This window comes from Salvia splendens, chromosome 9 (assembly GCF_004379255.2).
Source record: "Salvia splendens isolate huo1 chromosome 9, SspV2, whole genome shotgun sequence".
NCBI classification, from domain to species: Eukaryota; Viridiplantae; Streptophyta; class Magnoliopsida; order Lamiales; family Lamiaceae; genus Salvia; species Salvia splendens.
The window spans coordinates 29429754-29448242 of NC_056040.1; the positions used below are offsets into that span (position 1 = coordinate 29429754).

General features: G+C 33.6%; 2 protein-coding genes across 2 annotated transcripts; one reads left to right on the forward strand and one right to left on the reverse strand.

Annotated features, from left to right (window-relative positions):
* The first annotated feature begins 278 nt into the window (after nucleotides 1-278).
* Nucleotides 279-3603, forward strand: LOC121749392 (protein FAR-RED IMPAIRED RESPONSE 1-like). Its single transcript, XM_042143964.1, has 7 exons — nucleotides 279-297; nucleotides 444-537; nucleotides 1160-1822; nucleotides 1923-2118; nucleotides 2475-2934; nucleotides 3142-3462; nucleotides 3596-3603. Exons 1-7 carry the CDS (start codon nucleotides 279-281, stop codon nucleotides 3601-3603), a joined length of 1761 nt encoding a protein of 586 aa, XP_041999898.1.
* A 5905-nt stretch (nucleotides 3604-9508) lies between these two features.
* LOC121749393 lies at nucleotides 9509-13053 on the reverse strand. The gene is made up of 9 exons (XM_042143966.1): nucleotides 12860-13053; nucleotides 12550-12757; nucleotides 11775-12425; nucleotides 11225-11410; nucleotides 10830-11014; nucleotides 10550-10730; nucleotides 10357-10479; nucleotides 10109-10252; nucleotides 9509-9997 (listed from the first exon to the last, which is right to left on the reverse strand). The coding sequence occupies exons 1-9, from the start codon at nucleotides 13051-13053 to the stop codon at nucleotides 9983-9985; spliced, it is 1887 nt and encodes a 628-aa protein (XP_041999900.1). The 3' UTR covers nucleotides 9509-9982.
* Between the last annotated feature and the right edge of the window lie 5436 nt (nucleotides 13054-18489).

The window sequence follows — 18489 nt, forward strand, 5'->3', positions numbered from 1 at the left end:
TCAACGATCTCTGCTTCGACGATTCCTCAGCATATCAATTTTCGACGATTTCTGCTTCGACGGTTTCAACGACCAATTCGACGCAGTTTGGTTGAATCTGAAGTTTTTAGGTTGATTTTATCGACTTTGATTCTGTTTTTATGCTTTATTTGTTGATGCCCAGTCGAATTTGTTCCTAATCATTTTTATTTTTATTTTTTTCATATGTAGCTTCGAGTTCAATTCGTAATCAAAAGGTAAGGTGTTATCTGATGGATTCTTCATCTTATTCCGAGTCGATGTCGACTAATGGTGAAGGTAATTTGGATTGGTTTTCATTAACATGCCTTTTTTGTAATTTGTTGGTGAATTATACTCTGTTGACATAAATCCGCAGTTATTGATATTTGAATTGACTTTCTGTTGACATAAATGCAAATCTACCTGTTAAATATTGTATGTAGATATACGCTTTGTTAACATGCACAATAGTTGTATGCAAAATGCACTCTCCCCTGGCTATAGAGCTTCTGCTGTGGTGTTTGTTGGTGGAGGAAGGTGTTATGGGTAGGGTTGACGGTTCATGATAGGATGTCTAAGATGTTGGTGTTGTTGTGTTAGTGCTGCATATTTTGAGATTTTGATTCTGTTGTGGGTCATTTAAGATATGATAGTTGACATTATGTTCTGATTTGAATTGAAGTTTTATTGATATAAATGCAAATATGTTGACATGATGTCTGTTACATGTTAAATATTTTATTTAGCTGTACTCGTTGTTAACATTTTTTTGACATACGAAAAACCCCTGCTGAAATGCAAAATGCAAAATGCACCCTCCCCTGTCTGAAGAACCCCTGCTGTGGTGTTTATTGTTGGAGGAAGGGGTTATGGCTATGGTTGATAGTCCATGATAGGATGACTGATATGTTGGTGCTGCTTATTTTGACATTTTGATTCTGGATTCAGGTGTTGGTCAGTTAAGATATCGTAGTTCACATTATCTGTTTTAGGTTGTTGACATATTTTCCCATCATGTAGTATGACCTGTTATTCCAATTTGCAAGGCTGAGTTGAGGCCTTATGAAGGTCAAAAATTTTCTTCACTTGAGGAGGGAATTTGCTTCTATGAAAAGTATGCTCAAGAGGCTTGTTTTGATTTTCGAAGATTTTGAAATAGGTCTAGTGGTGGTGTTATTACTTTTCAGTATGTTGTCTGCAACAGACAAGGTTTTCATACAGTTGATCCGTTGGATGTCGACGTAATTATATCTGACGATGTGAACGTATCAGATGACGATGAAGTTACTTCAAAGAAGAAACGCAGACGTGGCACAAAAAGGTGTGGATGTGGAGCAAGGATCAGTTTCAAGTTTTATTCTGATTGTGGTGTTAAATATTATCTTGTGCATCAATTCATTGAGGAACACAATCATGCTATGGTTGACAAAGATCATAAGCGATTTATGAAAGGAAATCGCAGTATGAATGATGTTCATCACAAGTTTATTGAAGATTGCACCAAAGCTAACATCGGTCCTACTTCAACTTTCAACTTATTAAAGGAGTTTTTTGGTGGTTATGATGTTGTTGGGTGTACGTTGAATGATGTTAGGAATTGTTCTCGTGATATTAAAGAGAAACTGAAAGAAGTGGATGTTCAAATGATCCTAAATCAGATGCAAGAGAAGAAGAGAATTTGTGAAGGCTTTTTTTACAAATATCAATTATCACCCGATGATAATAAGTTAGTGAGCTTATTTTGGTCTGATGCAGAGTCTCGAAAACACTACCACATGTTTGGAGATGTTGTAGCATTTGATACAACATATTCGACAAACAGGTAGTTTATTTATTATACTTGGTAATTATGAAAAAATTTGTTGACATTGGTTATTATGAAAATTTTGTTGATGTTTTGTGTTGATCTATTTGTTCAATAGGTATCGTATGGTGTTTGGTCCATTTACCGGGAAAGACAATCACGGGTGTCCTATTGCATTTGGAGCTGGTTTTGTATCCAGTGAGAATTGTGATGCATTCTCATGGCTTTTTACTGTGTTTGTTGAATGCATGGGTGTTGCTCCAAGGATCATAATCACAGACCAAGATTGGGGAATGAGGCTTGCAATTGAGAAGGTATTATCCGATACAAGGCATCGTTTGTGCATGTGGCATATTATGAGCAAGTTGTTCGAGAAAATACCTAAATCTATTTCTAACAGAGAACAGTTTAGTAAGGAGTTTAAGGCTTGTGTTTGGTCAGAATTGTTAGATCCAACATATTATGGACTGGTATTGTTGAAAAATATGGTATGGAAGATCATAAATGGTTTAAGGACATGTTTGCTGTTAGACATATGTGGATCCCAGCCTACTTTAGAGATGTTCCTATGGGTTCTTTAATGAGAACAACATCTTTTTCAGAATCTGAAAATAGTTTTTTTAAGAGGTACTCGAAACCGTTGTTTAATTTTGCTGACTTCACTCTTCAGTATAACAACGCCATTGATGCTCAAAGGAATCAAACTGAAAGGCTTGACTATTATGATTCTGTAATCTCTCCAAAATATGCCACTGATTTAGCATTTGAGAAGCAATTGGCATCTGTATACACGGATAGGATGTTTAGAGTGGTACAAGAATTGATTTCTGAGGCTGATAAGAGTTGTCGGATGATTAGCATGTCCACTTTGGAGAACATCGAGGTCTTTAAAGTTTCTGATGCTAGAAAGAAGACCTTCACAGTTACACATGAGAAAGAGACTGAGTCATTTGATTGTGAGTGTAAACTCTTTGAAAGGTATGGTTACCTATGCAGCCACCTTTTCTTCGTCCTCAGAAACAAAGATGTCAACAATATTCCAGAGAAGTATGTTGATAACCGGTGGCTGAAAAGTGATTTATTGAAGGCAGTTCATGGTCTCACGAGTGATGAAAGTGCGTTGGGCAAAGGTATGTGAACTGTTTCCTATAGATATTTCAGTTGATTTGTCATATGTTGCTCAAACAAGACGCCAACATTCTCTGTATCTAACAAAAAACACTCATGTTTAGAGTATTTCAATTTTGTGTTGACATAAACTGTATAGGCTGTTGACATATTACAGATTTAGTGTACATATAATTTATATAGGATATTGACATGTTATATGTTTGCAGGTTCTAACGAAGATGACAAGCTACAGATTGGGAACAGGTGTCATGGACGTTACTTTGGTCTATATCAACGCGCTTTTAAGAATAAAAATCATCTGATTGCATTGGATAATTTGCTTGCGGGTATTGCTCCTCAAATTTTTACTGATGACACTACTGGATCTTCATCAGTTGATAAAAATGATTCCATCATGAACATATATGGTATTGCTGTACCTGAAGACATAACTGCTCATGCTCCAGATGTGGTTAGTACAAAGGGAGGTGCAAGTGACAAGAAAAGCAGGATTAAGTCGAGCATAGAGAAAGCAATTGAAAAAGCAAGTAAACTTCATAGGCGTTGTGGAAAGTGTCATAAAGTGACTGATCATAATGCCAGGAGTTGTGGCAGAAAGTAGACATAATTGTTCTTTTTTAACAAACATAGTTGTTTTTGAGTTTTTAATATATGCTACAGGTTATTGACATTTTCTTATTAGTAGTTGATATTTAATTTTGGCTATTGATATGAGAATTATTTAGTTGTTGACATTTTATACAGTTTATTGACATTTTTTTATATGTTTTAACATGTGATTTGCTGTCTATTGTCATGTATTATATGACCATAATTCATGTACATGTGCCAAATAGGGGGTAAAATATTTGTTTTTTTTAATTATAAGATTTATTTTTAAGTTGATGACATTTTCTTATTTGTTTTTAACATTTGATTTGTTGTCTATTGAAATGTATTATATGACTACACGCACAAGCGACGTCAACTGTGTTACAAGCCATGTCAACTACATGCACTAGCCATGTCAACTACACGCACTAGCCATGTCAACTACACGCACTAGCTATGTCAACTACACGCACTAGCCATGTCAACTACACGCAAAGCAATGTCAACATTTAACATTAATATCACTTTTTGTTTACTTCTTTCTACAACTAAACAACTTCTTGTACTTGTTGTTTAGCTCAAGCAATTTCTCCATGTTTGCTTCCATCCAATCATGCGCCAGTTGTAACATCGGCGACCTTTGGTTATTGTAAATCGATGAAATCATTGTGTAGCAATACCTTCCTCTGAGTATCTTGGGAATCTTTACACTACGTGCAGAGAAGCCAATATCCCATTTACTGCCCTTTTTGCCAACATAGGTCTCCATGTGCCTCATCAAATAGACACCACAGTCCTTCTTGTTCGTGCTTGTGGCCCATTCTAAATGCAGAAAGTTGAGTGAAGACTTGTTTATATTTTCTGAAATATCTAACATTTTCTTCTCTATGAAGTATGCTTCAAACATATCTTTCTGCAAAATATATAAATAACTAAATCAAACTACACAAACAAAGCATTTTAACATGATGTGGAAATTATGTTAACCAAATGTAGAGAATATGTCAATAACATAGATAAAAGCATACCATTAAACCAATATCAATGTCATACTTCTCGAACGGATCCATATCTTTATGTGGCTTGCTGTTATCTATTATCTCAATGGTGTTTTTCTTCATCCAATATACTACAAGATAGTAATGGAAATTTGCACAAACTGGGAAGAAGACCTGTATGACATGAAAGATAAAATGCCATTAAAGATAAAATTATATCCAAAGAACACCTGTTCATATTCTTACGTAAATGTCATTGTGAGATGTTATTACCAAATCAATTTCTTTCCAGTTGAAATCTGGTCTTCTTTGAATCTCATTATCTATCTGAGAAATGAAATTCTTCCTTGCTTTCGAAGCATCCCAATTATCCGGCCGATTTGTTACATTGAAATTCTGCACTTAACATGTTTGGTTAAGGAGACGTCTGATTCAAACAGTTTAGCTATAATTTAAGATTACTTACACATGGAGATGTAGTCAGAAAAAAGCGTGAAAGTGATGTTGTGGGCCTTTCTTTTTCTCTGTTGTTCAGGTGTGAAGCCCATGCGTTAATTACACCAGCATTAATTTCTTCATGGGGCTTCAGTGACGAAAACAATTCCTTGGTTGCCCAAGCAAAATCATCCTCATAAACGCATGCATCTCTGAAATGAAGTTATACAAACGACACAAGAACAACATTCTTCAATCATGTTAACTGCACAGAAAACTAAAAATATTTTTTAGAGCAATGAAATAATTAAATGATGCATACTTGTCTACTCCTTCTGTTTCTAGTATGTAGTAGTAGACATCTCTTTCATTAGCTTCCAGGTATGTTTTTGTATGTACAGCTCTTATGTCAAGTGGATAGCCTATGAATGGGTCAGAGTGCGTCTCAGTATGAGACTTTTTCACTCTGACTTTTGACACTGGAATCTCCAATAATGGAACAACAATCTGTTATCAGTGCAATAAAATTCATGTTAGTTACAATTAAAATTATGCCAAATATGTATACTAGCCATGTCAGCAAGTAATATAATTATGTCAACTATGGTGCATCTCGTGTCAACATCACATACAAGTCATGTCAACTACATGTACAAGCCATGTCAACTATGTTACATACTATGTCAACAACACATACAACGATGTCAACTACAATTATAAGTCATGTTAAAAACAATTATAAGCCATGTCAACAACAATCAGAAGCCATGTCAACTACACACAGAAACCATGTCAACTACACACAGAAGCCATGTTAATAACAGTTAAAACCAAATGTCAACTTCACTTTCAAGTCATGTCAACTACACAAAAAACATGTCAACAACAATTAAAACCAAATATCAACTTCACTATCAAGCCATATAAAAAACAATTTAGTCATTTTAGTCATAGTTTAGTTATTTTACTTTAACAATATTCTCTTCTTTCTCTTTCCCTTTGTCCTGCTGCTTTTCTTTGTTCGTTTCAACATATGCGTCATCCGTTGGGCCTGCAGCTGGTGGTAAGATAGGAGAGGCTGATTCATTACTGTAATCAACCACTGTGTCCTCTTTTGTTCCTTCTCCTTCTGCTTCTTCAGCAGCCTATTCAATTAGTAATTTATAATTAATATCAATTTAATTTCAATTGATTCTAAATAACAAAAGATAGGATTTTGCTCACCCCTTTAGGATTAGAAACTAGCGAAGTAGGGTTATTTTCTCTATTTCCTTGCTCTGCATACTGCTTGTAAATTAGTTCTACAATGTAAGTATCTAAACTACAGGATTAATCTAATGTCATCTCAGAGAAACATATGTAAAGAAAATGATGTACTTACTTTATCCAAGAAACGTGGCGTTTTGAAAGTTGGAAATTCAGCCAAATCTTCAAGTGCTTCCTTTTCTTTTTGAGCAAGAAGCATTGATTCAAAGATTATTTTCCAATGATCAAAAGTTTCAGGCTTGTCTTCCTCAAACATCTTGGACAATAGTTGACACTTCTCATTCACAGCCTCAATTGTCGTTGTTTGGCTTCCAACTGAAGATCTAGCCATATCACACAACATTCCGAATAAATAGTTAGTTTTGATATGTGGAGGAGCTTCTTTAAGGGTCTTGACAAGATTGATTTTCCAGTGATTCATGTCAAGAATGCTTGTTACTACATTCTTTATGAATTTTTTTGGTATTTGTAGATTATGAGAAGACCCAACTCCACTGTCAGGAGTAATCTGTGGATGAGGTACATGTTCATCCTCCTCCTCTTCCTCCTCATGCTCCTCCTGCTCGTGCTCCTTCTCCTCTTGCTGCTCCTCCCCCTCCCCCTGCTGCTCCTCCTTGTCCAAAACATATCTCTTCTTTATACGTCCTAAACCAAAAACTCCTTCTCTGATCTCTTTATCTTCTCTAGCCTGAAGATGTTCACTTTTCCATCCTTTCATTAACGGAAGTGAGCGAGGAACAGGACGCTTGTCTTGTATAACTCTATCTAAGTAGCAAAGCTGCACATGTTTAAAAATGCATGTCAATTACTAGTGTAGAGTGTCAACTCAATATAGAAGCCACTTAAATAACTAATACAACTTATGTCAGCTATATTACAAGCTATATCAACTACACATATAAGTCATTTCAATAAGTAATGTAATGCAAAATGTAAAACATACCATGAGGAAGGGAAGTGGTCCTGCAAAGGCGTTCTTCTCTGTCTTCGACCAATTATCAATAGCAAACTTGAGCACAGAGATTGTATATGAGCACCAGTTGATATTTCTAACATTATTCAAATCATCAACTATCTCTCCAATCTTAGATTTTATCATTCCACATGTGGAAGGCTCAATCAATGCAGATTCTAATAGGACCAAGAACAATCTCTTGAACTGTGGTCCTCCTTCCTTATCTGCTAACATAAGTTGTTCAACAGCTTTATGGTTCACATTTCCTGGTTTTGTATCGCATTGTTCTGCTAACTCCCTCATGAAAGGTACATTACTTTTCCACTTCTCCCTGCAGTAAGTAATGTCACCTCTTGGAAATCCATACACAAGCTCCACATCCTCTTCCGTGATATGAATTTTTTTGCCATTACAAAGCTTTATCTTACAATTTTCTTCATCAAAGCTCTTCAACAAAGAAAATGCTAATCTACTAGGAATGTATTCAAGTTTGTAATGCAAGACACTCTCGAAACCCATATCCTTCACAGAATTAATTTGTGCCTCATTCAACTGGCTTATTGCATCAACAAAAAACAAAGGCTTCCTTTTCACTAGAAGCCTTTGAGATACCTTTTGAGCATTCTGATTCTGTTTTTCATTCTCTATAATTTTCTTTTGTTTTTTCTCAACATTCATGAACTCTTTCTGAGATACCGAGGTACTCATTTTTTGCTTTGATATTTTCCTTTTTTCTGGTTTAAAATGAAACACAATAAATTTATATCAATAATAAGTTTGGCCATTAAGTATACTCTGTTAATAAATCCAAAATGAAACACAACAAATCTATATCAATACCTCTTTTTGGTTCAATGTACTGCTATTCAAAAAAATCCTTAACTAGGTATTATAGCTATGTATATAGCTATGACAATAGGTATTGTATTAAATTATCCTTACCTATGTTAATATTAACCATATATATAACAATTACATGACAATAGCAAGTACACATATAAGTCAGCCATCGTAACAACCATATATATAACAATGGCAAGCATACCATGTTTTCTACACTATGTCAATAGCAAGTACCCTGTTTTCTACACTATGTCAATAGCATACCCTGTTAATATTAACCATATATATAACAATTACATGACAATAGCAAGTACACATATAAGTCAGCCATCGTAACAGCCATATATATAACAATGGCAAACATACCCTGTTTTCTACACTATGTCAATAGCTATTGAGATACTACTACAAAATGTCAACACCATTATGTCAACAGACATCCTTTAATGTCAATAATTATTGTAATTTAAATATATAGGAGGAGTACTTAACTTGAAGAAGATTTTTCCTCTGTTTCTTTATTTCCAGCTTCCGACCCTTCATCAATTTCCATAGCTAATCAACCCCCCCCCCCCAAAAAAAGCAGAATTCAAACTCATCAGATAACTAAATTATGAAAACCTAAACATAAAATTTTTGAATACTCAAACTTTGTTTTAAAAAAACTAAAATTAAAGCCATACAATTAAAAACGAATGTAATCTTTAACCTGAAAGAGTCGGTTCAGTCGTTTTGGTGTTGACCTCCAAATTGGAAGCCATTTTTCCGGCAACGGGCGACTGCTCAATCGATTCTCTTGTCATTGTTTTAGAAATTATTTTTTAGGCAGGAGATAAAAAGGGCTTATAAATCAAACTAGTTTGATATTGTAGATGAAGGTTTAGGAATTGAATGAATGTCGACTTTGGATTTCTATCGGCATGAAGATTTAAGAGAAGAGAAAGTGGTTGGGAGAGAAATTTTATATAAATCTTCTTTTGAGAGATGGGTTTTCAAGTGACATATGAGAGAAATGGTTTTTAAATTTGATTACAAATCCGTTTAACTCTGTTTTTGAGGAAGGAAGGAAAATGTTTTTTTAATTAAAAAATTTGTTTTTGAATTGTTGTCATTTTATATGATGCCTATTGAAAAGTTGTATACATTTTTGCTATAAATTATTGACATTTATATTCAAGCTTTTGACATGTATTGTATTATAATTATGGTATAACTTATGTCAAATTAAGAAAATAAGAAAAAATAGTTGTATACTTCTTGTTGACATTTAATAAGACAAAATAGTTGCTTACACTTTATTAAAAAATAGTTGTCATTTAATAAGAAAAAATATATGTTAACATTTAATTCAAGTTGTTGACATTTGATAACAAAAAATTGCTGTTGACATTTTAATTCTGGTTGTTGACATTTCATAAGAGAAAAATAGTTGTTGACATTTAATTCTAGTTGTTGACATTTGATATATTTCTGTATAGTGCATGGTTTAAAAATCAGTTTGAGATAATTGTTTAACATATCCATCTAAAAAACATAATAAGATCAAATATCCAAACCACTTTTTGTTCAAAATCAGAATAAAACAGTTGTTTACTTCTTGCTTCTACAGCTAAACCATTCCTTGAACTTTTTCTGTAACTCAGGCAATCTGTGCTTGTTTGCTGTCATCCAGTCGTCAGCGACACGTACCATATCCATACACTTCTTGTTGCTCCTTGATGTAAGCATCGCTTCACAATATCTTCCTCTGAGTATCTGTAAAATCTTTGTGCCACGTGGAGAAAAGCCAATATTCCATTCCCTTCCCTTTCTGCCAAAGTAAGTTTCCATGTGTCTCATCAAATATATACCACTGTCTTCTTTATTGGTGCTTGTGGCCCAATCTAAAGGAACAACTTTGTATGGAGACTTCTTTATATTTTCTGATAGCCCTGATATGTTCTTCTCTTTGAAGTATGCCTAAAACATATCTTTCTGCAAATATATAAACAAAACTAAACTACTTATACAAAGCATTTTGACAAGATGCATAAATTATGTCAACAAAATGTAAACATAATGTCAATTTTATTGAAAAAAGCATACCAGTATTCCAACTTCAATGCTATAGTTTTCCAATGGATCCTTGCCTTTTGGTGGTTTGACACTATCTATTATCTCAATTTTGTTGATCTTCATCCAAAATACAACAAGGTAGTAATAGCCACTTGTAAAAACTGGGAAGAAGACCTGTATAATATGAGAGAAAATATTAGATAAAAGAATTTGACAACACCTGTCCAAATTTATGTTGTTGACATTGTGAGATCTTTGTACAAAAATAAATTTTTTACCAAATCAATTTTTCTCCAATCAAAATCTTGTATTCTACTAGTCTCTTGATCAATTCGTGATATAAAGTTGTTCTTGGATTGTAATGGATTCCAATGAGGCTCCCGATTTGTTATATTCAAATACTGCATTCAACATTTTTTGTGAGTGAAATATGTCATTCAAATAGTTTTTGTATAAATTTAGATTACTCACACATGGGGATGTTGTTAGAAACTGCCGTGGAGGTGACGTTTCTGCCCTTTCATTTTCTCTGAAGTTCAGGTATGTTGCCCATACATCAATTACACCTATACTGATTTCTGTATGGGGTTTCAGAGATGAAAACACTCCTTTGCTTGCCCAAACAAAGCCATTAGTGTAAGCACATGTATCACTGAAATGAAATCATGCAGACAACATTTAAACATCATTCATAAATTATGTCAACTGCATAGAAATTTAGAAGTGATTCAAAGAATTAAATTACACATACTCATTTGTTCCTTCAGTTTCTACTATGTAGTAGTAGATATCTCTTTCATCCAGGTTCAGGGTTGGTTTCATATGCACAGCTCGTATTTCAAATGGTGATCGTAGCACTGGGCTGGGGCGCATTTCAGCATGAGTCCGTCTCTCTCTAGCTTCAGCCAGTGGAATCTCAGAGATAGGAACAGGGTTCTGTTGTCAGTGAATTTAATGTTATTTACCATCACAAATCATGTCAACTATATTATACTAACTATATCAATAACTAATATAATTATGTCAACTACAATAGATATCGTGTAAACTTCACATACAAGTTATGTCAACTACTCTACATGCTCTGTCAACTACATATACAAGTCATTTTTTAAAAAATAATAAGGTTAATTTTACTTATTTTACCTGGTAGACAGTCATTCTTCTCTCTGTGTTTTCAGGAGTTTTTTCTTTTTCCTCATGCATCTTCTCTATCCATTTATATCCTTGTTTTTGCACGTTCCATTCAGGAGGTGTGTCATCCATTGTTTCAAGACCCTCTTGCATCATATATTCAACAATTGAGCATGCAGCTGCATCCTCCCTATCTTCCTGAAACTCCATGCTATACCATGTTAATTACTCCCTCCGTTCCTTGTTAATAGAGGCATTTCTTTTCGGCACGGAGTTTAAGAATAGTGTGTTAAATGGATGGTGAAAAAAGTAAGAGAGAGTAAAGTAAGAGAGATGAAGAGAGAATAAAGTAAAAATAAGAATTACTTTTTGCTAAAAATAGAAATGACTCAATTAACTTGGAACTTCCCAAAATAGAAAAATGACTCTATTAACATGGAACGGAGGGAGTATGTATTTATCAATGTCAAATACGATATCCACAATGTCACTAACTTATATAAAATCTATAAAATTTATATACAAAGCTTCTAGAGTTTAAGATAATCATTATAAATTGTACCTGTTCATTTATGATATCAACAATGATGTTTGTGGCCTTGATTGCTTCTTCATTGTTTCTGATTTCATAGTCATCACATACTTTTGATAATATGTGCAAGGCATCTTGTGTTCTTAACTCTCTATCAGCTTCAACATCTTCTTGAATTTCCAACTCACTTCCCCTGTTCTCAGATCCTATTAGTGATGCCAGTGTGTTGTCATGCTCTGAAACATTGACTTCTTGTTGTTGGAGAGATGGGGATGATGTCCGTGGAGATCCTAGTATGGCTGTCAAGATAGGAGAGTTTGATTCGTTATGGTCATCACAAATCATGTTCTCCTTTCTTTGTTTGTCTTCTTCAACAGATGGTCTGGCCTCTTCAGGATCACCAACTGGTGAGGTCAACTCACTTCCCCTGTTCTCAGATCCTATTAGTGATGCGAGTGTGTTGTCATGCTCTGAAGCATTGACTTCTTGTTGTGGGAGAGATGGGGATGCTGTCCGTGGAGATCCTAGTATGGCTGTCAAGATAGGAGAGTTTGATTCGTTATGGTCATCACAAATCATGTTCTCCTTTCTTTGTTCGTCTTCTTCAACAGACGGTCTGACCTCTTCAGGATCACCAACTGTTGAGGTAGGTAAGTTATCTTTGTTTCTTTGTTCTACAGCCTGTTCAAAAATTAGTTCAACAATGTTACTTTCTAAACTGTAGGAATAATCCAATGTCAACTAAGAGAAACATATATCAACAAAATGATGTATTAATATCATTATAGGTTGTTTATGTACTTACTTTATCAAAGAAATCTTCCAATCTGAAAGTTGGAAATTCATTCAAGTCTTCAATTGTTTCGTTTGCTTTTTCAGCATTCCGTATTGAATCAAACATAGCTTTCCAGTTATCAACAGCGACATCGTTGTTTATATTATATGACTGCGACAAATGGAGAAAAGTGTCACTCACAGAGGCAACTGGAGATTTTTGGCTTCCAATTGCACTTCTAGCAATATCACAAATAAATTCGAATAAATCATTATTCTTGCTCTGTGATGAAGCTTCTTTGAGGACTCTCACAAGGTTGGTCCTGCCATCACTTATCTACTTGATGTATTTTACTAAATTGGCCACCATATGTGATGGGAGTATGTTCTGAGAAGAAGATCCAACTCCACTTTCATTTACATCAACATTTTTTTCTTCATTCCCTTGCTGCTGCTCCTCCTGTATGAAATCTTTTGGGAGTAGGTTCTGGGAAGACCCAACTGCACAGTCATCAGGAATCTGTTGTTGAGGCATCTGCTCGTCCACCTCAACCTCCTGCTTCTCTTCCTCGTGCGGCTCCAGAGTACGGACATATCTCTTCTTTATACGTCCTAAACCAAAAACTCCTTCACTTGTCTCTCTATCTTCTCTAGCCTGTAGATGCTCACTTTTCCATCCTTTCATTAATGGAAATGTGCGAGGAACAGGACGCGTGTCTTGTGTAACTCTGTCTAAGTAGTAGAGCTGCATGTGTTAAAAAATTCATGTCAATTACTGGTGTGTAGTGTCAACTGAATACACAAGCCGCTTAAATAACTAATGTCAACTATAGTACAAGCTATATCAACTACACATACAAGTCATTTCAATAAGTAATGTAATGCAAAATGTAAAACATACCATGAGGAAGGGAAGTGGTCCTGCAAAGGCGTTTTTCTCTGTCTTCGACCAATTATCAATAGCAAACTTGAGCACAGAGATTGTATATGAGCACCAGTTGATATTTCTAACATTATCCAAATCATCAACTATATCTCCAATCTTAGATTTTATCATTCCACATGTTGAAGGCTCAATCAATGCAGATTCTAATAGGACCAAGAACAATCTCTTGAACTGTGGTCCTCCTTCCTTATCTGCTAACATAAGTTGTTCAACAGCTTTATGGTTCACATTTCCTGGTTTTGTATCGCATTGTTCTGCTAACTCCCTCATGAAAGGTGCATTACTTTTCCACTTCTCTCTATAGTAAGTAATGTTACCTCTTGGAAATCCATACACAAGCTCCACATCCTCTTCCGTGATATGAATTTTTTTCCCATTATAAAGCTTTATCTTACACTTTTCTTCATCAAAGCTCTTCAACAAAGAAAATGCTAATCTACTAGGAATGTATTCAATTTTGTAATGCAAGACACTCTCAAAACCAATCTCCTTCACAGAATTAATCTGTGCCTCATTCAATTGGCTTATTGCTTCAACAAAAAACAAAGGCTTCATTTTCACTAGAAGCCTTTGAGATACATTTTCAGCATTCTCACTCTGTTTTTCATTCTCTATGCTTTTCTTTTGTTTTTTCTCAATATTCATTAACTCTTTCTGTGATACCGAGGTACGCCTTTTGCGCTTTGATATTTTTCTGTTTTCTGGTTTAAAATGAATCACAATTAATCTATATCAATAATAAGTTCAAACATTAAGTATACTCTGTTAATGAATCTATGTCAATACCTATGTCAATAGCCATGTTAAACAAATCATACTCTGTTCAAATAAGCATATACTCTGTTTTATAGCTATGTCAATAGCTATTGTATGAAATGAAACACAATAAATCTATATCAATAACTCTTTCTAGTTTACTCTACAGTCATCCTAACAGCTATTTAAACAAGCATATACTGTTATTATAGCTATGTCAGTAGTTATTGTATGAAATGTCAATAATCTTAAGAATTTAACCAAATTCCTAACTGGTAGGAGGTGATGCTTCCAAAAAAATCAGCACAAATCAAATTCATAAGAAAACAAATCCAGATTTAATTTAATAAACTAAAATCGAAGCAATATATTTCAAATTTGAATCAATTGGTAAACCTGAAGAAGTCGGAACCACCGCGGAAGAAGACGGAACCACCGCGGAAAAAGGCGGAACCACCACTGATGTGGAACACCGATTTCCTTCAATTGGCGCTTCAATCGATTCAGCTACGGTCGGCGCTTCAACCGATTCAGCTACAATCGGCGCTTCAACCGATTTTCTTCGAATTTCATCTTCAATCGTCATTGTAGAAATGTATGTTTGAAGGAAGTTCAGCAAATTTGTGTTTGCACAGAGAAACCGAGTGTTTTAGAGAGTTTTGGAAAATGATTTGAAATAGAATTTTTTTGCACCATTTGATTACTGAAATGACAGTTATACCCCCGTGTTGACATAATGTAATAGCTGTTGACATTTAGTTAATCTTGTGGATTAGTGGCTGATATTGCATCTCATTTCTCAATTTAGGTAAATAATCTCAACCTAACAGGACCCTATATATATATATATATATATATATATATATAGGGGTGCGTTATAATGATACCGTAATAACCCTAAAACTAAATCTGGACCACACATTTTTAAAATCACGTGGTTTAGATTCAAACTTAGATTTACTTCATAAAAAAAAAGCGCGGGGGTAAATATGTCATTTCGCTCATGATAAAATTTACGTATCCAAATTTCGCTCATTTAATTTCTGAATTTCGCTCATTTTATCAGTCAGTCAAAAGTATCATTTTATCAACTCAGAGTATCATTCTATCCGGCAAAACTATCATTCTATGCAATAAACCTAACATATATCAATTTATCATTTTATCATTTTATCAGTCAGTCAAAAGTATCATTTTATCAACTCAGAGTATCATTCTATCCGGCAAAACTATCATTCTATGCAATAAACCTAACATATATCATTTTAACATTTTACGTGATATTTGGCGAAATTCAGAAATTAAATGAGGGAAATGACATATTTACCCCCTCGCTTTTTTTTTATGAAGTAAATCTAAGTTTGAATCTCAACCACAAGATTAGAAAATATGTGTGGTTCAGATTTGGTTATAGGGTTATTACGTGATTTAGGGGTTATCATATGATCACAACTCTCTCTCTCTCTCTCTATATATATATATATATATATATATAGATATATATAGGGATGTGATCATATGATAACCCATATTTATGGTGATAACCTAATAACCTATCGTTTTATGGGTCAAAAATATCCTTTTTACTAAAAATGATATTTATACACTATAAAATGATATTTTTTCAGCATGCATAGAATGATACTTTTAATCCATAAAATGATATTCTATTTTATAAAATGATATATTTCGTCCATAGAATGATAGATTATTAGGTTATCACCATAAATATGGGTTATCATATGATCACATCCCTATATATATCTATATCTATATATATATATATAGAGAGAGAGAGAGTTGTGATCATATGATAACCCCTAAATCACGTAATAACCCTATAACCAAATCTGAACCACACATATTTTCTAATCTTGTGGTTGAGATTCAAACTTAGATTTACTTCATAAAAAAAGCGCGAGGGTAAATATGTCATTTCCCTCATTTAATTTCTAAATTTCGCCAAATATCACGTAAAATGATAAAATGATATATGTTAGGTTTATTGCATAGAATGATAGTTTTGCCGGATAGAATGATACTCTGAGTTAATAAAATGATACTTTTGACTGACTGATAAAATGATATATGTTAGGTTTATTGCATAGAATGATAGTTTTGCCGGATAGAATGATACTCTGAGTTGATAAAATGATATTTTTGACTGACTGATAAAATGATAAAATGATATATGTTAGGTTTATTGCATAGAATGATTGTTTTGCCGGATAGAATGATACTCTTAGTTGATAAAATGATACTTTTGACTGACTGATAAAATGATATATGTTAGGTTTATTGCATAGAATGATAGTTTTGCCGGATAGAATGATACTCTGAGTTGATAAAATGATACTTTTGACTAACTGATAAAATGATAAGATGATATATGTTAGGTTTATTGCATAGAATGATAGTTTTGCCGGATAGAATGATACTCTGAGTTGATAAAATGATACTTTTGACTAACTGATAAAATGATAAGATGATATATGTTAGGTTTATTGCATAGAATGATAGTTTTGCCGGATAGAATGATACTCTGAGTTGATAAAATGATACTTTTGACTAACTGATAAAATGATATATGTTAGGTTTATTGCATAGAATGATAGTTTTGCCGGATAGAATGATACTCTGAGCTGATAAAATGATAATTTTGACTGACTGTGATAAAATGATAAAATGATATATGTTAGGTTTATTGCATAGAATGATAGTTTTATGAAGGAAAACTAAGTTTGAATCTAGACCACGTGATTTTAAAAATGTGTGGTCCAGATTTAGTTATAGGGTTATTACGGAAATTGGGGTTATCATTATAATGCACCCCTATATATATAATGCACCCCTATATATATATATATATATAAACTACACATTTTTTGTACTTTTAGTAAAACAAATTAAAATTGTATATTAATTTCACCTGATTAGAGTTTATATTTAAACTAGAGTCTCTCACCCCCTTAAAAAGTCTTGTAATGAGGGAGGGTTATCCACTCTTATTTAAATGAGATGAGATTATTACCAAGTCAATGTGAGACAAGATATAAGATATTTAACACGCCCTCGCATGTATGAGCTGGAATGACATATCAGACTTTCATCACGTGGATAGGCAAGACAAAAGATAAAGAGATAAAATCCATCATCGACTTAGTCTCGCTCTGATATCATATAAGAGGGGGGGATTATCCACTCTAATATAGACGAGATAGGATTATCACCAAATCGAGTGGGACTAATATTTAACTAAACCTAAACCTAAACCTAAACTAGGTTAAATGTATAGGTTTTCATTTTAACCAAAACTAAACTAGCTTAAGTTAGTATACATTTCCACAGGAGTGCTGGTAGAATGGTATGTTTATTAAATTAGTGCCCATCAATTAAATAATTATATTATATATTCCTTGTACATATTCATTGAGCTCTTCCTATAATTGACAATCAAGATAGCTTTTGTCAGGAAATGTCCCTTTATTTATTATTCTTTAGGAAAAGAGTCAGCAAATTTTCTGAGACACTACTATGTTTTATGCTTTACTAATCCAAAGATCCGATTCCTTTGTATAGATTATATTCCCTTTTCGATAAACGATGAAATTACTGAACTCGACTACAACTTTAGAAATTTGATGTTAAAAGGGCTTATATACATCAGACAGAAAACATGAATTTAAGTTACTAATAGTGATTATTTTAACCTATGACTAAGCACTTATTAAAAATGCTACTCCACAATTCTATGTCTAAACTAGTAAACGTCACTCAGTTAGTGAAAATCCCTATATCTAAAAAGGGAAATTGTTGACTCTGCGCTATTAGGTAAAATCCTTGTTTATATGTCGATGGGATTTATAGTCACATTTCCAACTTATAATATATACCAAAAATGTATTCTCTGTCCCATTAAAAATAGAACGTTTTCTTTTTTATGTTTTCTCATTAGAAATGAAACATTTCCTAAAATGAAAACAACATCATGTCTACTTTTTTAATTCTCTTACTTTACTCTCTATTCATTAACTCATAAAACCATACTACATAAAATCTCATGCCGAAAACCAAATATTTCATATTTATTGGGACGGACGGAGTACTGTTTTATGATCTATATATTGAGCTATATAAGTAATATACACGAAGTCACATTTCAAAGTGCCATATTGAATTATCATAAGATCTTTCAATCTTAAAGAAAACGATAGGATGATTATTCCCATCATTACTCTATCTTCATGATTGTATTACTTTGAAAAAAAT

Excerpts from the sequence above, each read along its gene's own strand:
- LOC121749393 (XM_042143966.1), bottom strand. The coding sequence starts at position 13,053 with ATGCCTCAACAACAGATTCCTGATGACTGTGCAGTTGGGTCTTCCCAG. Across the intron at positions 12,426-12,549 it reads TGGAAGATTTCTTTGATAAA|GCTGTAGAACAAAGAAACAA; the intron begins GTAAGTACATAA and ends ATTTTTGAACAG. Across the intron at positions 11,411-11,774 it reads TTGATATCATAAATGAACAG|GAAGATAGGGAGGATGCAGC; the intron begins GTACAATTTATA and ends ATGGAGTTTCAG.
- LOC121749392 (XM_042143964.1), top strand. Across the intron at positions 538-1,159 it reads GTGTTTGTTGGTGGAGGAAG|GTCTAGTGGTGGTGTTATTA; the intron begins GTGTTATGGGTA and ends ATTTTGAAATAG. Across the intron at positions 1,823-1,922 it reads ACAACATATTCGACAAACAG|GTATCGTATGGTGTTTGGTC; the intron begins GTAGTTTATTTA and ends TTTGTTCAATAG.